General features: G+C 47.3%; 1 protein-coding gene across 4 annotated transcripts in view; it reads left to right on the top strand.

Annotated features, from left to right (window-relative positions):
• The window catches only part of Aff3 (ALF transcription elongation factor 3), a 494860-nt gene extending 483394 nt beyond the window's left edge, over nucleotides 1–11466 (top strand). For 3 of the 4 annotated variants that reach the window (XM_087566657.1, XM_087566656.1, XM_087566655.1), the window contains 3 exons: nucleotides 3877–3926; nucleotides 4053–4276; nucleotides 5929–8225. In XM_087566657.1, coding sequence (XP_087422783.1) covers nucleotides 3877–3926; nucleotides 4053–4276; nucleotides 5929–6050 — 396 coding nt within the window. In that variant the 3' untranslated portion in view covers nucleotides 6051–8225. 4 annotated transcript variants of the gene reach the window in all.
• The last annotated feature ends 12422 nt before the right edge of the window (nucleotides 11467–23888 follow it).

The raw sequence follows: 23888 nt of genomic DNA, 5'->3' as shown, positions 1-23888 counted from the left end.
ACCCCATTTATGACACACTTGTGGCTTGCAGGGCTCCAAGAATGGGTCTTGAGAGCCCAGATAATTTGTTCCCCTCTCCCCATTTATGGCCTCTAAACAAAGAATGTCCAATTTGTCCCCAGTGTCCAGGGGATAAAACCGGTCTTTAGAAGAGACTTAATTCCTTATGTCCATGTAGAATTCCCGGAAGTAACTTAGACCCACCCACTCCCCTGTGTTAATCTCTAGTAGCTGATTTAATCTGTGGTTGAAATGCTATTTTTAAGGATAGGAAATGGCTCGTTATAGCTCAGAGACCCTCAATAGCAATCGATGTGTGGTGGTGATATGGATTGAATCACAGCCATGGTGACTTTTATCTCAGAAAATTGAGTTATTTTCCTGAGAAGAATACAAAATTAGCAAAAACAAATGAAGATCGCTTCTTTTCTGTGCTGTTGCAAGTGAACCTGAAGTTAATCATTTGTTCGAAATGTCTGTCTAAAATTACACCATTGTTTCCACCCCTCCTTTGTCACACACACTTGTGCACACACACACACACATAAACACAAACACATAGACACACACATACATACATACATACAAACACACAGAAACACATACACAGACACACACAAGCATACAGACGCACACATACAAACACACAGATACACAAACACACATACACAAACACATGTACACACAGACACATACAAACAAATACAAAGAAACACATGCAGACACAGATACATACACACACACACACAAAGACACACTCATATACAAACACACAGAAACACATGCACACACACAGACACATACAAACACACATGCATACAAACACATGTACACACAGAGACACATACAAACACACAGACACACACATACAAACATATACACATATACAAACACACAGAAAATACATGCATGCACACAGACACATACAAGCACATGTACATACACAGAGACACATACAAACACACAGAAACATACAGACACATACAAACACACAGACACACAGACACATACAAACACACAGACACACAGACACATACAAACATACAGGCACACACATGCAAACACACAGATTCACACAGACACATACAGACATAGACACACACTCACACAGACACATCTTTTTTAGATCTTTATTGCCAACCCGCACTTCTGAGAGGCCAGCTGGACAACCAGGCTATCCTGGTGATTGATTCTCTAGTCTGTGTCTAGTATACAGCCGTCTAATTGTTCATATGGAATGACTGCCAAGGAGCAAGGAGAGCCCTGGTGGCCTTGCCTGTGACCCCAGCACTCAGGAGGCAGAGGCAGGAGGATCACTGCAAGTTCCAGGCCAACCAGATCTATATAGTGAGGCCTGTCTCAAACACACATGACACACATGGGGTTGTGGGGCAGGCAGCTGAGTGACTTTCGGGAAATCAGAGTCTAAGAGATGAATTGCTGTAACAGGAGTAAAACCAAAGGTGCTTGAATGAAGACGTAAGCTGAATTCTGTGACCCCCAGTGAGTTCTGACAAACTGCTAAAGGATTAAAAGTCGATTTTACTGTTTGGATCCAGTCTAAAAATATGAAGGAAAATGGAAGAGAAAATCAGCTCCCCTTCCAGGAGTTATTCAGGAGTTACTGGCGTTTACTTTCCCTCAATTCTAGGGTTATAAGTGTATTCCAGGACTGTAAGTGTATTTTAAGTGGCAGGTTGTATGGTTGGCAGTGTACAGTGTGATTTGTTGCACCTGTTAAATGCTGACACCGTCTTTGTGACAGGACATCTCAGATCTGTCCCTTTCTCCCAGTTCTGACCACATGCCTTCAGGCAATTTCCAAAACTCATCCTTCCTATTGAAGTTTTGGACCTACTCGGTGCCCTGCGTGACATTCCAGGGATCATCTAAATACAGCTTGGGTCCCGGAGCCTTCAGGCTACCGTGGTGATTTGGCTGTGAAGAGTATGCTTTAGCAGTATGTGCTACCCCTGAGGAGAGATCGTCTCTACCCATGCTGTGGTGCTTACGGACGTCCATCGCATTCGGAATCCTTCTGAAACTCTGCAACCCCCAGACGTCTCTTCCTCTTCTACATGGCACTCTCCTGTCCAGAATGTTGATGTGACAGAACAGGCAAAGCGTCTCACATCAGCTAGACGTGTCAGTACCATTCTGGCAGGAAAAGAGAGGGGATCCCCAAAGATGGCATTTTCTTTCTATCTTCCTCTGTGAGACGGGTGAACGTGGTGGCTCATAGCTCTGTCCTGTGTCTGTACTTGCTGAGACCCCGAAAGGCCAATTCTTGCCATGGTGGTAGATTCTGCACTAAAACTGGATGTCCAGTCCCTCGTGAGGTTCCTTCTGCTGGAAGCACGTTCTTAGGAGTCAACGGGCATGGTTTCTTGTCCCTGGCAGGGAGAAACGGGCGTGAGCCTCATACAGGTTGTCCTATCACCTCGTTGTGTAGACTATCCAAGAAGGCAGATGGGACTCTCAGACAGGAAGCCTGGCTGTGCTTGGCAACTTTTCTTGGTTAAGAAAACACTCTGAACTTTTTGGTTTGGACTGGCGTGCTGCCCCAGTGGCTACACACGTGGCATCGTGATGATTAGAGTTCGATTCCCAGGACCCACATGGTAAAGGAGAGAACTGACTCCCACAAGTTGTCCTCTGACCTCTCTACCTACCCACGGCATGCTCTCGCTCACACGCGTGCACGCGCACGCACGCACACACACACACACACTCCAGACACGTGCACATGCAAAATGTTAAAAATATTAACTTTGTTTGTTTGTTTGTTTATATTTTTTCTTTGTTTGTGGTGCCTGGATTAAACCCAGGAGTTTTATAAACCAGCCAAACAGTCTGTGGCTGAACCACACCCCCAAACAGGAGGCCTTTAAATGCCTGACGCAGGCGCCTAGCCCATGAGATGTAATATCCTAAAGCAGACGACCTACATAAGTCAGGGTGAAATGATAAAGCTCAGGCAGAGGGCTTTCCTGTACTCTTTGGACTCAGCACCCAATACCACCAAAAAAGGAAGGAAGGGAGGGAGGGAGGGAGGGAGGGAGGGAGGGAGGGAGGGAGGGAGGGAGGAAGACCTCTCAGTACAATTAACTGTGCTAGTAATAAGGTATCAATAACTGTCAGAATTTCTAAATTTCCCACTAAGAAATACATTTGAAGCTATTACTTTAAGAATATTCTCTTATTCCTTTAAGAGAATTAAGTTGTTGTTGTTGTTGTTGTTGTTGTTGTTGTTGTTGTTGTTTGAGACAGGGTTTCTCTCTGTAGCCCAGGCTGGCCTCGAACTCTGAGATCTGCCTGCTTCTGTCTCTGAGCGTTGGAATTAAAGGCATGCACCAGCACACCCAGCACTAAGAGAAATAATTTTAAACTTTACAATGTAAAACAATAGGATTTGATGAAGCACTTCCTTCCAAAGCCTCTGCAAATAATCCCTAAATTTAGATGAAAGGCGCTCTCATTGTGGAGAGGGAAGGGGTGCCACGGACTGTGGAGGCAACTCAGGGAGACTGGTTTCAGGTGGGCAAGAAAGGGGGCTCCTACTCTGTTGTGAAGATTTAGACTAATTTCCAATGAAAAACTCCGGGGTGGCTCAGCACTCACTTGCAATTACGGTTAATTCGGTGCCTAAAATGCGTGTGTAAAGGCCTCCACTGGGTAAGGCACATGTGTACACACACATTCAAACACGCTAGATTCCAGGGGAGAGAAACCGCCCTGTGATTGTTACTCCCCAGATCTGGTTTCAGTGAGTCTGCGCTGATCTAATCGTAGTGATTATCGTCACAGTCTGATACGCTGTCCACTGGTTAGTCTTAGCCAGTGCCACTCACTGTCCAAATTTTTATTTCCCTGCAGAATTCATCGAAAGCTGCCCAAGCCCCATCCCCATGGGGGTCTAGCGGCAAGTAAGTTCACCCTTCCCAAGCGCAATTAAACCACGCATTGCATGATGGGATACCCGAGGGGCTGCCTGCCCCGCCTTGCCTGCTCCCAACCTCTCCACTCTGGCTTTTCTACCTCTCTTCTTCCAGGAGCACTGGAAGCCCATCCCCCATGTCTCCCAACCCTTCTCCCGCCAGCTCCGTGGGGTCTCAGGGCAGCCTTTCCAGTTCCAGCGGCCTGTCCCCATCGACCATTGTGAGCATCCCCCAGCGAATTCACCAGATGGCGGCCAATCACGTCAGCATCACCAACAGCATCCTCCACAGCTACGACTACTGGGAAATGGCTGATAACCTGGCCAAGGAAAACAGAGGTGGGTACACAAGCCCAGGAGAGTGGGGACCCGCCTGGGCACAGGGAAATCTGCCCAAGGGGCGTTGGTGATCAAATTTCATGGTCTATGCCAGGAGAAAGGAAAGGCTGGCACCTGCCACCTGGGCCTGCTTTTACCCTTGCTGTGGTAGAGCAGGTGGATTCATGGGATTTCCCAGTGAGCTGCTTGCACACAGACTATATTAACTTTTAATTTGTGCCCCCCTGCGCAAGACCCAGCCTAGTTCCCAGAACACAAATGGGGCTCCAAAAATATCAAATATATGAATGAGTATTAGCAGCTCTTAACTGTCTAAGCTGCTAGGCAGGCTTGGTGGTGTAAACCTAGAGCCGTGGTTCTCAAGAAGTTGAAGCAGGAAGATTTCCAAATTCGAGTCCAGCATGAGCTACAAAGGGAGTTCCAAGCTAGCCTTGGCTACATAGATAAGACCTGTCTCAGAAAAAAAAAAAAGTATTAGTGCTTATATCTTTATATCTCTCAGGAGAATGTCTTACATGCAGTTGTGAATTACTACCTTTAAAAGAGTTTTGTTGATGGCAGAAGTAATAGGGGTCACTGAGAAGGCTCTGTGGGTACAAGCATGACAACCCGAGGTCACTACCAGAGCCCACAGTAGAAGGAGAAAATCAAATCCCAAAAGTCATCCTGTGACTACCCCATGTATGCATAAGTACCTCTCGCCTCTCCCCCTCCCTCTCTCAGACATGCTGTCTCTGAAACAGTAATAAGACTTTAACGTAGCAATGGGTGATTTCTGAGGCTAAATTTGTGGAACGTAAGAAGATATGAAGGGTCCCCAGCTCTGAAAAAAAGAACCAAAAAAAAAAAAAGAAGAAGATATGAAGGGAAAGGTTTTTAGGTCATTGGTAGATGGTCTGCCATCTTACCACAGGGAACTAAATGCTGTCAACAGTAAGGGCACGGTACAAACTTGGCTCTGCTCAGCACTCTATCCTGTGCCCAGGTTCCTCCTCCCAGGCATCTTCCCCACCACCACCACCCCTCCCCGAGCCTCTGTCCCCTTCTCAGAAGGAGGTCACTTGGACAACGCTGTCTCAGATGCTTCCTTCCAAGGAGTAGTATTTAGCGAGACCTATGAGGGCAAAGCTGCCCTGAGAATGGGTCTCTGTTCACCACCCCCATAATCCATCTGGCTTGTTCTCCCTCCCCTACCCACTGCTCCCAGAAAGTACCTAGATACAAAATAAAGGAGAGAGCAGACACAGAACTCCCTGATCCAGGAGGTAACTTCAACAGAGGGGACCACTTGGTGCAGACCACTGACTGACCCACTGTCCCGGAGCCCCACTCCTTGGACCCCCTTCGGAGGCCCAGCCCACAGCAGTTGACAGGGAAATAATGGAGAGACAAGTCATGCTGACTTTGGGTGAAAACCATTTTTTCCTACCAGGAGAGTGTAACTGGAACATACAGAACCTTTGTTATTTGGGGACATGAATACGGCAAATGACAGTCACTTATTAGGGTGCAGGTTTTTATTGTGCTCTAAGGAAATGCCAAGCCACAACATGCACACTGGAGAATGCTTGAAGCCGTGAATAGGTTGTCTCTGAAGTCATGCATGCCCCGACTTCTGGGTAGTGCCCCTCACACTTCTCTCTGTCTCCTAGAGTTCTTCAATGACCTGGATTTGCTCATGGGACCTGTCACCCTGCACAGCAGCATGGAGCACCTGGTCCAGTACTCCCAGCAAGGCCTGCACTGGTTACGGAGCAGCACACACCTGTCCTAGGGGCCACACCGTTGAGCCGGACTGTGTTTCCTTCTCCTCAGTGGCTCAATGTTTCCAGACACTGTGCTACTGACATCCCCCGCCTATGGCATCCCCCAAACCACAGTGAACATCTCCTCAGAGCCTAACAACGTTGTTTCTCTGGGGCGGGGGTGTGTGTTTAGATGTGGGTTCGTACAAAGCTGCCTGTGTGTGTGAGTGTGTGAGTGAATGTGTGTGTGTGTGTGTGTGTGTGTGTGTGTGTGTGTGTGTGATCGACAGCTCTGCAAACGTATTTTCCTTTGTCTAGTTTCTATAACCCCAGGCTAGACAGCGATTAGAGGTTCCTCATTGGAGGAGATCCATGCGGTACACGTGCTCACACACTCAGACACATCCTACCCACCCCAGTGCTAAGCCATTGCCTTCTTAGAAAATTCCACCAAAATCTCATGCGTTGCTGAACCTGGCGCGCTCCAGCACCAGGAGACCTTAACTGGCGGACGAGTTGAACCTGTCTCCTATTACCAATTCTTTTCAGTATTATATACAATTCCCCAATTACTTTTGGTTGTTGTATACCTATGAGCAATTGACAGAACAAGTCGGTTATCTTTGTGTCAGAAGTTCACTAGAACGCATGTTAACCAAACACCCTGCCCCTCCCCCTAGTACCCTCCCCCACCCCTCATTATCTACCAAACACATCATAAGCCCGTGGAGTCTCACAAGCGTCCCGTGCATAGTACAAAGATGGCACCAGGATTCCGTAAAAGCTCAGCAACCACCATAGCAGCAGTGACTGTTCTGGTTCCAAATGAAAGTCTTCACGGGTGGCAGCGAGCCCCTCCAGGCACGCACACTTCCTCTTTCTGCCACCGTGACTCTGTGGTTGTTGTCCGCCCATCCATTTCAAGTCTCTTCCTTCCACAGTAGCTTTCTTGCAACCTTCCTCATCCAAAGGAAGATATTGTCCAGAGTCCACCATCCCTAGGTCTGGCGGTTGCTTTGCAGACTCAGACACACTCGCCGTTGTCACCCGCCTGATTCTTGCTCTTCACACACCCGTGGGCGACTCCAGGCCTTGAGTGCGTTTTGACTTGGGGGACATTTTTCAAGCGTTCATTGACAAGCTGCTTACGAAGCTGAGGGAAGTTATCCCTGTGAAGATCAAAACTCGGTTTGGAGTAGCAACAACCAGAGCATCAGCTTCTATCTTTGCATCTGGTGTGTTTATGTCTTGACCATGCGTCTTGTCTGGTTTCAGTTTTTTGGTTTTTTTTTTTAATTGAGTTTTTTTCCCTGTTTTCCTGGCATCTCGTTTACAGTTTTTGTCTGAAGTTTGTTTTCTCTCGTTTTTCCCATCCCCTAGACTTAGTCTTCTTGTTAAATATATGTAGATCTGAAATATTAGTATAAAGAAACAAGTCCTGTCTACAAGGCGTATCTCACAACACTTTGAGAACAAACCATTGTCCTTGAGTTACTTGACCAAACTATACCAGGGCAGCCAGAGGGAGAGAGGGAAGGCCACCTGCAGAGCCCTGCACTGTTGAAGGTGGCCAAGGGGTCACAAAGTGTGTGTCCTGTGTTTCCTCCCTCTCCCTGTGAGCTTGGCTGTGCACACATCAGCATCTGTCGGCTTTGTCAGGGGGTGGCAAATAAGATCACTCTCATCGCCCAGCTCCCTGCGTGGATTCAAAACTGTACCAACAGCTGAACACACTTTGGTGATCCGCACCAAAGTGGATCATGGAATTTGCATCTGGCTTCCGACCCTCAGACACTTGAAATTTTTAGAAGTACCATGATGGCTTCAAATGTTTGGGACCAGAACTGTTTTTTATAAGACATTAGACTATTGGTGAACACATAATGAGGTATCTCGGGAGAGAGGATGCAAGTCTAAACATGAAGTCCATTTATGTTTTATATATACCCTGTCCACAGGAAGACAATGTCTGCAATACCGATTGTAAGCCATCCCAAGAGTTCAGGCGTGGGATTGACGGCTGGCGTCATGGCGCTGTACAAGAGGTTTTAGATTCCGGAGCAGTTTAGGCTTGAGGTTCTTGAGAAGGCTCCGCCTGTTTCCATCTCTGTACTTATCCGTGCTCCTCGAACCGCTTGCTCTCGCTGGTGGCAGGCCTGTGATCCCATCCTGTGTTCAAAGTCTGAATATACGAAATTCAATCACCTCGTGTGCAGCAGTGAGACTTTGTTCTGGTTACTCTTGGTGAATTCTGGCAAAAACCTTTGAACCCTCACGTAGAGCCATACCCTTGAGGGTCCTCTGTGCAGCCTGGGGGACCTCCTCTGTCCCTGCCTTTCTTTAGAGTCACAAGCTTAGTTTCAACACCCACATAATCCACATTCCTGGGAAACCCGTCCGGTGGCCTCAGGCTGATTGAACCAGCACAGGTCTGGTGAACAGGCTGATGACCTGCATCCAAACAAGACTTCCAGAGACTGGTCTGGGGCGGGGCCAGGGAGGGGCGCATAGTCAGAGCGTGCAGGTCCTAGTCAGGTCTCTTGCCTCATCCATGCAGCAGGGGCAGGCTCAGTATAGCTAACTTTATGAAGAAACCATCTCTCATCCGATGGGGCTCAATGTTGATAATCCTGGTAAGGGGCCATCTTCCACTTGATGCCATAAAAGGTCATCCCCAACACATTCCTTTCCTTAAGTTGGGTTGCCAAGTGGAAACATCTTTCTTAGGTTCTATGACTATAAAAATCCTACATGTTCACTGTAGGAATTCAAACAATATTGGAAGGGAGAAGATGCATGCAAGTCTGTGGCTGCCTCACACACAACCCCAAGATGACCACAGCTCAGTGATCCTGTGTCTTTCCAGAGAGTTTTATATTTAAGCATAACATCAATTACCACGTGTTTCTATTAGAAGACATACACTGACCTCAGATGTCCCACCAAAGTCCCATTGGTCTCATCCTCCATGACCTGAGTAGACATCAGTCACCCTTTGTCACAATGTTAGAATTACCTTTGAAAGGGCGCAGCCTAGCTGTTCCTGAAAAACCTTTGGCATCAGTTGTTACTCCGCACGTATCCGTCTCTGGTGCAGCTGTGCCCCGGGAGAGAAGATCCGTTAAAACGGGCTTTTGGAGACGTTCAAACCTGGTCCTGCTCTCTGAGAGGATACACTGGAAGAATTCACTCACTAAACCATTGACAGTTTGTGTGCTAGATTGAACACCTGGGATGCAATGGAAGGCAAAGAGGCTTTTCTGCACCAAAATGTATCCCAGTATGTACAACGATGGTGTGTGTGCTGTGTAACAGTGATGTGTACACCTCTGACACCCATAACAGAATAGACACAGTTCACATAAATGCATACATTTAAAAATATATATGTACCAATACAGCTAACACAGAACTGGAGTACACCTGACAGGTATAGCTAGGGCCTAACATCAAGTCTAAGTCGCAATGCGCTCGGATCACCTTGGAGGTGGGAGTCACTGTTATACCATCAACGCGGTGGTATTATTTGTGGATCGTATCTTTGAAACTGTGCAGAAACAGTAACATATGCATATATATTTTTAAATAACATTTTTCACAGTTTTCCAGCGTTACTATTGAGATCTGTATCGCAAAAAAAAAAAGAAAAAAGAAAAAAAAAGAGAAAAATGCAAGATTTTTTTTAATAATGTAGACACTCTTCAGACCCAGTTATCGGCGTATGATTTCTTTCCTGTTTGTAGATATTCAAGAGACTTTAGCAGTCACCAGCCTTAATGCATGTACAGGATACTATTGTGACTTAATTTATCTGCAGTTTTTAATCCATATAAAATTGGAGTTTATAAACGGACTTGGATTAAATATGTCTGCCTTTCTAAGGCTGCAAATGAAACATTAAATGATTCATGTTGTATGTGAGAGAAACCGAGTTGTACGTTTAAAAGAAAAAAGTTCGCCAGTTTCTGTTAGAACTGAAATATTTTCAGAGCAGGATTCTGGTTCCCAGCTTGGAATCTCTTTGGAAGCAACCTTCTTTCATGAATGTGCCCTTCCTTCCTTCCTTCCTTCCTTCCTTCCTTCCTTCCTTCCTCCCTTCCCTTCCCTTCCCTTCCCTTCTTTTTTCTTCTTTTCTTTTTTCTTTTCTATTTTTTTTAAAATCTTAGGCATTGCACTCAGGGCCTGGCACATGCTATGCCACCACTGAGCTGCATCCCCAACCCTCACCCCTTCACTGATGTTCAAACATAGCTCCTGTAGCTAGCATTGTGAAATCTGATATTTTTTAATAGAACCGTAGTTTCCTACTTCTATTTTCCATACTCTTCTCTGTCTCTGTCCCTATATCTCTCTGTCTCTGTCTCTGTGTGTGTGTGTGTGTGTCTGTCTCTCTGTCTCTCTTTCTCTCTGTGTGTGTGTCTCTCTCACACACATACACACACACAGGTTCTCCTCTCCCCCTCTCTCCTTTGTATCCTGAAGACTGCCAATGAGGAAAGCAGAGAGGGTCCCATTGACAACAGCATAGATGGATGCCTGCTCAAGTAGTAGCCCCAAGACGCTGCTCTAATCAACACAGGCACACGTCTTCAGTGGCACAAGTCAATCCCCTGACTACTTGTGCTGGGCTTTTCCAACTTAAAACAACCTAGTGGGATCTTGTTTTCAAACCTTGCCTGAGAAAAATGAGAGAATTCCGAATCAAAGAGCTGAAGTATTAGAGCAGCGGCTAGGACGTTTCCCTGTGCCTGTGTAGAGGAGGGTCTGTCAGTCTCACTTCGCTCTTTCTCCCTCCCCCTTCCTTCTCCTACCCAAGCTGAAGAAACAGAAACAATGTGATGACCTCTTGGCCTGATCCAGTTTGTGTCTTTTCCCCACCACACCATCTGGCAGAGTCCACACCGTTGAGAGAATAACATACAGAAAAGGTTAGACATTTCCATTCAAACCTCAGCAATTAAGTGACAGGAAGGGAGCCCCACAGGTGTCTAGGATAAAGGACTTGTCCTTACTAGCTCTAGGGACAGAGTAATATTCCTTCAGAGATAAACTAAGAAATACCCGGCAACCTTCCAAATAAGAAACGACTTTCTGTTGGATAACTTGTAGGTGACACTGTTGGAGTCTCTTCTTATCGGAATCCTGTTTTAAAATGTATCCCATTTTCAATCAAGCCTAGACCAACTGGAGTCTTGAAAGACAACTTCGACTGGGGATGGGGAAGGGCTGACCACATAAACTGCATTTTTCAACTGTTTGGAGCCTGAGTTTTGTTCCCTGTTCCCAGAAAGGCACATCCTTAACACACAACACAGAGATGTTTCAGCGTGAGGACACTGTCCTCCTGGTCCACCTCATTGTGTGTGCCATCAGAAGGGTTAACTTGTTTGCTTGGCATGAGGCGCGTTTATTATAAAACTCTATTCTCAAACTAATTACATCTGACCATGGTTTCGGTTTTTATTGTTTAATTGGCACTTTCAACACCAAGGGGTAAATTTGGGGTCAGCTGCAGAGGGACCCACAGTCACAGCCCTTGGCAGTAATGGGAACTGAGGGATTAAACTTCCCTGTGTTATTGAGAAAGCTTACCTCTTAGGGCCAATTTTAAAGACCGTGATCTGAAGGGTGGATCTAAGGCATCAATCCAATCAAAACAGAGAACTGAGCATCCAAGACAGAGATGGGGCCCACGGAGCATCAGAAGAGCTTGAGGCCTGGAGAGCCAACTCTTGCTTCCTAGTTCCTTTCAAACTGGGTAAAACGGAGAAATAGTTCAGACCCAGACAAGGTGTAAAGTCTCAAGCATGCCTGGGATTTTCAAACATGACCCGTGCTAATGAATATCACAGCCACATCCAGCTGGTGTTTATGAACTCTGTTGCAAGATGACCAAATGGACACAGAGAAAATCCTCAACCAGGAACATCTGTGACTCGGTCGTATGACATTCCACCTCAGTGGCCAAGGTACTCAGTGTCTAACGATAGTCTGTGAGCCTCCCTTGTTAACTTTTCATGAGAGCATGAATACCCCGAACATGCCCACGTCACTGAGAAGCCAATGATTCGGAACGTAGAACCCGATGGGTTTTTGTTTTGTTTTGTTTTGTTTTGTTTTGTTTTGTTTTGTTTTGTTTTTTTAGCACATCCCCACCAGCCATTACTGAGTCCTTTTCCAGTAGGGCTGGGAATCTTGACTCTGTTTTTTTTATCCCTCAGAGTTCTGAGGCTTCCAGTTCAATTCCAAAAATGCCCCCCCCATTTTGATAACTGGATTGGTTTTGTTGTTACTCTTGGGGTATAAACTGTGTAAGCCAGATTTAGTATCTTGTCACTTTAGCAGAACAGTTCCGGGAGACAGTGAGATTTAAAGAAACGGAGTTACAAAGCAGGAAGCCACTGCCCCTGGAGACCACAGAAGCACCGTTACTGGCTGTCTGAGCACTTTCCTCCAGCTACATCTACTTGGAGGAAGCTGCGCTTCTCGCCTCACTGGCCTCTGTTGAGTGAGGTTTGAACACATTAGCTCCCCCCGCTCTGTGAGCCTGACCATCCATAGAGTGGGGTTCAGGCTCATGGCTGTCCCTCAGCAGGGTTCAAGCGTTACCATGTAGCAGAAATGGTAGTTTATCTTTGTGATCCCAGAGCTGAAATGAGAGATTTGGGAGTTGAAGAGCAGCTTGGGCTCCATGATGAGTTCAGTCTCACCTTGGATACTCAGCAGGAACATTGTTGTAAGAAGAAGCCAAGGAAGTACATTGTGCAGGGCACCAGGGGTGTGGTGTGGAAGGTAGAACTTCCTTGTGGGACCTAGAGCTAATAGCGGGGTAACCACATCCCCACCCTCAAGCCCTTGAGAGAATGGCAAGGACATCCAGGGAAGGTGGTTGCTTGGGAACTCCACATGTATGTCAACATGTGTGTCACCAGGATTAAGGTCCTTCCTGGTTGTTCTATCAGAACAATGGAGTTCTCACCTTCTTTGCCACTCAGCTCTGGCTTTAGAAACCAGTGGGATCCAGAAGGAAAGGGAGAGGAAACAACGTGAGGTTCCATGACCTGACATCTCCCATGAAAGTTACCACAACTACTCAAGGCTGTGGTTCATGGAGCCCAACATTCACAGCCCTTTCTCCTTCCCTGTGCTCTCCGGCTTTTCCCCTGGAGATGGGGAGATAGGTTCTCTCTATGAGTATCTTATGCCTCTAGTGCCTGTCATGGGGGGTGTAGCTGCTCTGGGAGGCTTGTCCCCCCTCCCCAGAAAGAGGATCTGCCATAGGGGACCCAGAAAGATGAAACCTCTCAAGGGAGAAGGGGTGCTTTCCTCTAGTGGGCTAGTGGCTGTTCAACATAATCCCTTAATTGCAGGTGAAACCTTAGAGCCAGGAAAGAGAGGAACATCAGCTCGCCCAGAACTCACTGCTTTCTGTGGTACCCAACTTGACACCAAACATTCTGACCCCAGCATCTGAGCAAACCACGAGGATCCAACTGATGCTTCCCACCACTAGGGTCAAAGCCCTACGCATAAGAATATTTACTTCTTGTCAAATATTAAGTAGACTCAGGACCAGCATATCTCCCTTGCATCTCTAAACCATTGCTCTGAGCTTAACCGAAGTAAAGTCCCCCCTTCTCCTTCTCTCCCCAGGGAGAAAAGCCAGCCAGCGGGGATAGCTGGGAGACTTAGTCTAAGTTAAGTTCAAATGAATACTGCTTGCTTTCCACAAGAGCCCAAGGTGTCACCCCATGGGGCATGGGACATTCTCGGTATCATCACATTCTCCTTGGAGGGAGCTGTATGGACTGGACTCTCAGTCCTTTTCTGAGGCGAGTTATGGGCAACATATTCTTATGAAAGAGGATCAATCACATGTTTCCATGACTCTGTAAAAGTTTAATATTTTGCCCTTAAAACTGGCCTCAGTGGTGGGATTTAAAACTCAGCTGTTTCCCTTACTATGAGTGTTATCAGCTGATCTTGGAGAAGCGACCGTTTGCGCGTGATTATTCCCTGAGCTGACAACTCAGATTCAATATTCCAAAGTCAAAGGGCTACACCACTGAACCCCCAAACCATTTCTAAGTCTGCATCCCAGTTCTGGGAAAGCACTGGTCTGTGCTTACATCCCTCGAGATTCTGCCAGTGACCCATCTAAAACAGCCACAAAAGCAAGCAATAGGGCCGTCATCTGGGCCTCCCATGGGACCAGTGGGAAGATGGTTTCAAGGGCCGGAAGAGAATTTTCAGCAGGTCAGTTCTGTGAGGCGAAGAGACTTGTGAAGATGCACACACAGCTGTGCCGACCATGCCGCCCTTAGATGGTCCGCCACCTCTGTATTTGTCCAGTTGCTCTAAATTAAAGTATCTCAAATCCATCAGTGCTGTGTGACTTTCATTTGCTTCTTGGTATGTGTGGAGATGATTAAAGTCCACAATCTGTGTTGGTAGTAAGTCGCTATTTTATCTGAGCAGTGGCTCTGTTACACATCAGCCTTTCAAACACCGCTGATGAAGTTGCGCTCAGTTCCCTGCGTCTCAGTCTTGTGACAAGAATCTTAACATAAGAAACTAATAAAGACTAGTGGTTTCAATAAGGAGTGCTTGCTTCCCATTGTCTGTGACTAGTTTTCCCAGGGACACCCCAGTGGATTTTGAGTGAGCAGTGCAAGAAGCCTGAGGGACTCTCATCTCCTAGGCCGCTTTGAAAATGTCCGCATGCCTGGGGCCTAATATCTTCATTGGGTGGTTATTCGTATCTGCATAAAACGGTGAAATGTCAAACCTCCTTTTTGACTTCTCTCCCACAATAAAACTTGCTCCCACACAGAGGAAGCAACCCCCTCTCTCAAATCAAGAGTGGCTTGTGTGAGTGGAGCCATAGAAAACACATCTACTGCTATAGATCTGCCTAGTGGGTCTTTTGCTTTTTGTGAGTCCAAAATTACCAGGAAGGATCAAAGACCCAGACCGTCAAACCCATTCGCTACTGTATTGAGCTACACGTGATTCACAAGAAACCCAAACAGCCAGGTTTCTGAGCTGGATACTGATCACACTGTACTGTAACTGAACGAACCTTAGGGATTTATTAAAAAGTTATTATATTTCAAGGCAAGTGTTGATTATCAAAATGACTTTTCCACGTCTTGGTAAGTCTTGACATTGGCATTCTGTCTCAAATGCATCCTAGCATCTCGAGCTCCTTTCCAGTGAGATGTTTGTCGTCCTGTGGTACAGCGTCTTGTTTTAAAGATAATCAACCAGCCACGCAATTACCTTCTCACCAGAAAAAAAAAAAAAAAGTATAGGTTCCTGCAAACATATCCAGCAGACGCCAGAGTTTTAAGGAAGTGCACCCCAGTCTGCGACTGTTCTCGGCTAGGAACAGCGTCGCCTTCCATTATAAGGGAAATGAAGCAACGGGTGGAGAACCCAGGGCGTTCTTGCTAAGATGGCTTCCAGCTCTGCACGGCTTTGCTCACACACTGCAATACGTCCGTCCGTGCAAACCATTACTGGTCCACAGTACAGATGCTAGCCTGGGCACTGAAAATACCCTATGCAAAGGGCTCACCGCCGGTCACTGTTGTTAGTGTCCAGGGTGCAGTCCATCCTCATTAGCTTCAGGTGGCTGGTCACCCTGCACCCGAGGACAGGAAGCATCGAGAGGTGAATGCTGCCCTCACCTGCCTTCCCCATTGTCTGAGGTCTAGAGCTTCAGCCCAGGGAATGCTAACACCCACATTCAGGATAGGGCAGCTGCCTCAACCTAAATAATCGCTCCCAGGCAAGCCTAGTGGCTGACCAACTCTGAACGTCCCTCACAGGCGTGCCAGAGGCTTGTCACCTGCACCCTTCTAAGTGCTGTCAGGTTAACAACGTTAACCACCATTGCATTCTTCCTTAACGAAGTTGATTTTGTTGTTACTTCTAAACAATGTAGATGTATAAAACTCCTCCTTAAATCCTCACTCAGTTTTACACAAAGATGGCTACCTTGTCAAGTGGGTAGACCTTCCCATATTCACTTGTGTGGGTGTGTGTGGCCGGTATTTTGGACCTTCATGAAATCTATTTGAAGGTTTCTCTCCTGCGTTTTTGTGCCATGTCTAAGAAGGCGTCTTAGTACTCAGGTTAATACAACGATGCTCTTACACTGTTCTGATGATAGGCTTGAAAAGTTCTGTCCCTGGGTTTTAGACTTGTCATCCATTTAGGCTGATTCTGTGGGTGGCTGTCTACCCCCTTGCGTGGACGTCCGAATGTCTCAACAACATTTACTACAAGACTCTTCCTTCCTCAGAATGACCCTAGTACCCTTGTCCAAATCATTTTAGATGTGATTTTTTAATTTTTTTTGTTCTGAATTTCCGGAGTTTGAACTCAGGACCTCCCACAAGCACTCTGCCACTGAGTTTTACCCCAAGACCTATTTCCCTTTTTACTTCTGTGGTTTGGGGACAGCACCTCACTAAGCTGCCTGGGCTAGCTTTGAACTCTGGATACCTGGCCGGCCTCAAACTTGCTATGCAGTGAAGAACAGCCTTGAACTTGTGAGTGCTGGGACTTTGGGTGTGCACAAGCCCACCTTACGTATGCAGTGCTTTGCGCTACAATCCAGAGCTTTGAACATCCCAGAGCAGACATTTTACTGAGCTACATCGTAACTTCATCCTCTTGGTTTGGGTTTTAAAGTGTTTGGTTTTGACGAATCACCCACTCTCTATAAAATGAACTTTTGCAAGAAAATGTCTACCCCCTCTTTCCCCCCCACACAGCCCGGTTTAGAAAGCAGTGTCATTGTGTCCACAGAGCGTGACTAGAAGAACTGTGGAAGAAGCAGAGCCACTTCAGGCACCTTTTACTGCCAGCTGAGTCCCTTCTCACCTCAGTATGCTTGAGGGACAGGCTCATACCAGGGTGGCCAGCCTTATGTTTAGAAGCCCCTACTGCCCCGCCCCACCAACCTAGAACATCTCAATTATGCCGTTTTCACTGCCATGGCAGCCTGCACATAAACAAGTCACAAATGCGTTTCAGGAATCTGGAGCTCCAAACACCATCGATTTCCACCCTCCCTCTCATGCGCGTCCAACCCTGATACAGCTATACCCAGCATGCACCTGGTACTTTGACACCACCGGCCCCCTCTAAGGTACCACCTGGGTCAGGTCTGCTTGAGGCTGCTAAATACCCCCTACTTGACAGAGACTAGACCCCACTTGTCCTTGGGACTTCTGCCTTATGCCTTTCTGGCCACTTTTCCAGATCTTTCTAGAGTCTAACAATGTCTTCTATGATCAATAAGAATGTATATTGAGTCATTGCTAGTACACAGATAATATTGAATGGACAAAATAATGACTGTGTCTGGAGAGAAGAGTGAGAAAACTATGTCATACTTCCAAGTATTAGCCCTACCCATCACCGTCCATTCTGAGCCCTCCCGGATTCCTTCTGGGCAATTCCTACAATTAAAAAAAAAAAAAACAAACTTTTGTTCCTCCATACACAAAAACCATCTCATGTTACCCCTTAAAAGGCTGAGCCACAACAAATTTAGACTCTGGGAGAGCTGACTGCTCTCAGATCATCTCACTATACCACGTGAGATGCACTTGGCTAAGAGGGGTGTTTGGTCTAAAAGTCTTAACCTCGCTGCTATCCCTGGGTTCCCACACCATCCAGCCTGAGGCAAGGGAGGGGGTCCTGGTCTAAATGTGTCTGGGACAGATTCCCTTGCCTTGTCTTGTCCTTGAGGGATCTTTGGAAGAAAACCACTCTTCTCACCCTGCCTCCTCCTCTCCCACCCATGGTTCTCCCCACTGTTGGAAAGAGGGGTACGTGTGTATGAGTTAGAGAGTATGCCCCACTCAAATTCAATGTGGGACTCCCAGTGCCTAGTCCCTCAGAACACAGCTGCGTTTGGGGACCGAGCCTTTGAAGGGTAAGTGAGAACGAGACCATGGAAATGAGCTCTAATCTGAACTATTATTGTGGGTGTGGTGGGTGTGCAGTGCAGGCGCACTGTGTCTGTGCCTGTGCCTATGAAGTCCAAAGAAGGACATCTGGTGCCTTCCTTCACGGCGCTCTGCCCAGTTCCCTTGAGGCACAGTCTATCGATGGGGCTGTTTTAGGTTACGCTGGCTGGGCTGATGAGTCCTACAATTACAGGTATGCCTGGGGAAAATGTAGCTTTTATACAGGTTCTGAGGGAACTCTGGTCCTCAGGATTGCACAGCAAGCGCTCTCTCGCTCTCTCTCTCGCTCTCGCTCTCGCTCTCGCTCTCCCTGTATGTGTATGTGTATGTGTGTGTGAGTGTGTGTGTGACTGTGTGTGTGAGTGTGTGTGTGAGTGTGTGTGAGAGTGTGTGTGAGTGTGTGAGTGTGTGTGTGATTATTTCTCATAGTCCCGGAGTGTGAGAAGTCCAAGGTTGAAGACTGGTATCTGGTGAGGGCCTTCTTCTTGCATCTTAACATGGTCAAGGCCCCATGTGCCCAGTGTCCTTTTAAGGAAGGACAATTAGCACACAGAGAGAGCCATGCCTGGGTAGGAGTGCTCAAAGGGATAGGCCCGTAAAAAGACAGCAACCATCTGCAAGCCAAGGAGAGGCCATACTCTGTGGCCTTTGTTATTGCGGCCCTATGAAGTGGAGAGCAGCTCTTCTCAATATCTAGGCATCCAGGGGATCCCAGTCCCCTTTGACCGAGGCTCCTCCTCCCTCCTTCCGGATGGTATCTCAGGTAGGGCCACTATTCATGGGAGGACAGGCTCAGATCAAGCATCTGTGGCACAGAGCTCCCATCCGATCCATGGGGGAACACATCTTTGACCATGACATAGGAGGACAATGGTCACCTCCCAGATGTGGGCCCACCCCTGCTGCCATATTAGCTCCTTTGACACATACCTCCTGAATACATATACCTGCAAGTTTGAAAAACTATTGTGCTCCCCAATACAGAAACACAAGTCAAGCTTACTTTATGCCCGCCTCCCATGAGCTTCAAGCCACTGCAGATATTCCTGTAACCGGGCTCCGTGCATACTAACCACCCTCCCTTGCCTTAACCTACTAACCACCCTCCCTTGCCTTAACCTACTAACCACCCTCCCTTGCCTTAACTCTAGGCTCCTCTCCAGCTTCTTCTATACATCTCAGAAGATAAGCATTTCAAAAATCAGAAGAAAGAGAAACAAGCCTATTTCTAAACTCCTATTAAACTAAAATGGAGACCTGGGTAATTCTGAGCAAGATGTAATTTGAGCAGAGGCCAGCAAGGTGACTGCCCTTCAAGCTGAGCAGAGGCCAGCAAGGTGACTGCCCTTCAAGCAGAGAACGGATCGACCATCAGCCATGCAAAAGGGTGTAACTTCTGGAAAAATAGTTCCTTAGGTCTACAAAAAGTGAAAGATAATCTCCACATGCCCCAGAAATCCCACACCTGGGCCTATATCTGAGAGAATTGGAAAATAATCCATACAAAAACATGTATGTGAATTTTCATAGCAGAATCATTCTTAATATCAGCCAAACGTCCAGCGGCTGACAAACAGATAAGCAAACATTTATATCTCTATCCATCAGCATCTTCCCAAAGAAATGAATTTTACCATGCCCCCAGGATAGACAGATCCTGATAACATCACAATCATTGCAGGAAGCCAGACACAGGCTACACATTTTAGAATTCTGTTTATATTAATTGATTTTGCGCATTCGCTAAAACCCACTGACGTCTCTGCTTTTGAATGGTGACTAGTGAATGCAATGGAAGTCTTACTGCAATCTCAAAGGTATGCACTTAGACTCAACAGAGCCTCTCGGTTCTGTTGCTTTATGTGTGATACTTTTTGTTACAGTTTCTTTCAGACCAGGCCCGAGGCTGTAAAGATTTTGAACTCTCCAGAGTGTGAAAATCCATCACTTGCATGTTCACAAGTAGCAGATACAGTTCCATTTGCTGTGGAATTTTTTAAAAACTTAAACAGCACTCTCACTTTGTTGCTCAGGCTGGTCTCCAGCTCCTGGGAGCAGGGGTTCCTCCTGCCTCAGCCTCCCAACCACTTGGGACTCTACACAGCCTCCGCCACAGTGTCTCGGAATTCTAACTTAGGAATTTCCCCCCAGGAGCTGGGAGGTCCTCCTTCTTTCTTCTTACATCCATGTTACCTTTGGACCCATGCAGCCCCTCCTACCCACACTTTCATTTGGGGCTTTCTTCTTCTCCTTTATGGGGTCATTAACTTGGATCGTCAACTGTACTAGATGAAGAGATACCTAAGCGATGAGTAAAGACCACGCTGATGTCTGTAACGGAGGTCTCCAGAGGTGATTAGTGGTACCCAACAGATGGCTTAACCCGTCCCTCGTAATATATTATTTCTGGTTGATGGAAGAGGTCCTCTCCTGTTTCCTGTAGGTCCATTTAAGAAACTCTTTCGCCACATGCTCCCACCGCCACGACAGTCTGCCTACCATACACCTAGAAACAACAGGGGCTACGAAGAATTCCCAAACCATAAGCTGTTTTGTTTTAATCCCAGCGGTGCAAAGAGTATGAAATCACATCCTCGAAAGCAGAAACATAACCGGCGACATGGCTGTTCAGTAAGAGCATCCCGTTCGGCTGTGTCTGTGATTTGGCTCAGCTGTCTGAGGGTGCTTCCTCCGTGGAGCCTGGACTTGTCCTCCATCTGGGGCACTATCTCCTCTTCTTCCCGTCGCTGGCTTTCTAAAGCACTGCTGAGCAAAGCTGGGGGCTTGGAGCTCAGCTCCTGGGTCTCTTAGCCTGTAACTCATCTGCTGAGCGCTCGGCTCAACCATTGAACTCCCACTGCTCACAAACAACCTCTCTGTTGTGGCGATTCTGCACATTTATAGAAATCTTTATTTCAGTCATCAAATCTTTCATTTCCAGGCTCTCTCAAAAGCCTCCTTCTTATGGGAGTAATACCACTTTATTTCTCTCCAAGGAGTCTAATTATACATGTGCCAAATTCTTGCTGTCTGCGCTATTAACTCTGTCCCTTTGGCGTAAGCTTTCCTATATAAGTTGAGGTTGGTGATTCTCTTTTATGGCTGTCTTCAGATATGGGGGAGGGGGTGGTTATCGGCCGCGATGGTTCATCCTCATGGCCAACTTGACTGGATCTGAAGTTACCCAGAGGACACGCCCCTGGGCTTGTCCATGATGGTGCATTCAGAGAAGTTGAGTCAAGGAGGGAGACCCACCCTGAATGTGAGGGGCACCATCCCATAGGTTGGAGCCCCAGACTGGATAAAAAGGAGAAAGGAAGAAAACCCTGTATTCCCCTGTCTCCGAGTCTAGGTCTGCCCAGAGGTTATCAGTCCCCGCTACAAGCTTCTGCTACCCCCACCTTCCCCACAATGATGGACTCTACTTCTCAAGCAGTAAGCCAAAATAAATCCCTTCCATCCTCTGTGGGGTGCTTTCTGTCTGGCATTTGGTCACAACGATGTGGAAGGTAACCCGTTCGTTGGCTTTGTGCTCAACTGTGCCTTTGGCTTCCTACACAGAGGCCTGGGATGCCGTGGGCACACCAGTTCTCTGGATGTTGCCCAGGCCTCTCAGAGCCTTCCCACACCAGACATCTAAGCCAGAGCGCTCACACCTCTCACATGCGTCCAGTCCTGATGGTGAGGAGGTGGCGGTGTCTGAGTGCCTACAAAAGGTTATCTTTTCCCACGTGCCTCCCCAGTAGTCTTGACCCTCAAACTTGTCACTCACTGGGACATTCCTGTCTTACTCTCTTCTGGTCTTGCTGGGACAGAGTGACACAGACCTGGTAATTGTTACCTGTATCTGGCTTCTGGCTCATGGTTCTGGATAATGCAGAACTGAACGTTGAGGACCACCTCCGATTAAAGCCTTCCCCCTGCATCACGCACGAAGCAGGGGGGGGGGTGTCACAAGATGAGAGATGGGGAGCAGGGCCAGGAGCCAAACTCATTGTTTTATGAGGAAAATACTCCAGCATAAGAGCACTACTCTATTTGTGGGGGCAGAGGCCTCATGAAGCAATTACCTCCTGAGGTCCCACCTGTCAAAACAGTTACTCTGGGGTTGCTTCCAAAATGTGAATTCTGGGCATCGCGGGAATGGTAAAGGTCTCCGGACTTTCTCATGCCATATAGCTTCTGGGCTGTAATTTCCTTCTTCGTAATGTTCCCAGTCTTCAGTCATCTTTCAGACATGCCTCTGCATTCCTGAACCTCTTAAGGCGAGGCCCTCTTCTTGCTGTTTGAGGCAGTCATAAGTATTGTTGCTGCTGTTCTTGTTACTATTTCATTCCCTGGCTTCTCTGAGGTAGAATCTTGCTATGTCAAACTCACAAGGCCAAGCAAATCTCCCTTCCCAGCAGCTAGGACTATAGGTGTATTCTCTGCACGTGGCTTTCTATGTCTGTCTTCATCCCCTTCCCCTTGTAAAATACCACACCCTGATGTTTGCCTGTGGTGGAAAACATTCCACGAAAGGCTCACGCTGGGTGCAGGTGAGATGCTCTCCCATTGTTGGAATGTTGGGATCCTCCCGGAGGCAGCTCACTGCCTGCAACTTCTGGTTGCCTGGCCCTTCTGTATTTACAAGCTATTAGCACATCTCTCTGCTTAGTATGTCTAGTGGGGACCCAGGGAGCTCTCCCCTATCTGTTAGCAGTTTTTTTTCTCCTCTGTTGGCTCAGCCATACCTGTGTGCTTAGTTGTAAAGTGGTTCTGGTGCATCCACCCCTAGTTTAGAGACCTCTTTGGAGGGCTGGGGATTTGGCCCAGTGAGTAAAGCACCTGCTAAGCTAACATCACAACCAGAGTTTGGATCCCCCATGCTAAGCAAAAAATGGCAACCCACTTGTAATCCAGATGCTGCAGGAAAAGTCAGGAAACCTCTGGGGTAAGCCGGCTGGCTAGATTAGCTAAGTCAGCAAGCTCTTGGCTAGGAATGAGGGACCCCACCTCAATATATAAGGTGTAGAATGACTTAGAAAGACAACGAACCTCTCTCTCTCTCTCTCCCTCCCTCCCTCTCTCTCTCTCTCTCTCTCTCTCTCTCTCTCACACACACACACACACACACACACACACACACACACACACACACATATACAGAAGCCAGCTGATAACGCCAGGACACAGAACTGGACCATCTCGGTGGGGTGTGGATAGAAGTCGCCTGGTTCTCTGAATAGGACTGAACAGTGGTGAGCAGGCAGATGGTAACAGTTCTCCTCTTCCTACCAGTTCTGTCGAGCCCACCGAGCAGGCAGGAGATTACACTGAGTCACCGAGCCTTAGGGAGCAGCTAAGGGAGAGCCCAAGGCATCTCAAACATAGGACTTTGAGACATCTCAGTGCTCTCAGCTGGTGGCTGGAGTCACTTCGATGCATTAGAGTTACAGGTGGCCAAGAGACAAGACATATGGGAAGTACCTGTGATACCGAGTGTCTGTGTGGACAGGGGATTGGGCAGAGGACCTGTCTCTTTGTAGGGTGGAGACAGTGACAGGAAGAGTGGCTCATGACTGCTTGGAAGCCCCAGTGTCCTGGAAGTCCACCTCCAAGCTGCTCTTTGTGGAAAGCCCATGATTCTCACTTCACACAAGAGGTGCCTGACACACAGGTGTCTTCTTTTCATATTCCCTTCCCCCCAGTGGGCAGGAGGAGACAGGAAGGTGAGGCACCAGGGAAGGCATAAGGGAATTGTACTGGAGAGAAGGGGAAGACCCAGTGACAGGGAATCCTGAAGTGGAATCTGGTTCCTGCCCCAGCACTTGTTCCTTGCAAGTCATTTATGCAAAGGCTATAAGGACCAAGAGCCCAGATCCCCGAGATGGTAAACGC

Source organism: Rattus norvegicus, chromosome 9 (assembly GCF_021556685.1).
Source record: "Rattus norvegicus strain SHRSP/BbbUtx chromosome 9, alternate assembly SHRSP_T2T, whole genome shotgun sequence".
Classification (NCBI taxonomy): Eukaryota; Metazoa; Chordata; class Mammalia; order Rodentia; family Muridae; genus Rattus; species Rattus norvegicus.
This window is presented reverse-complemented; position numbering and strand designations above follow the sequence as displayed.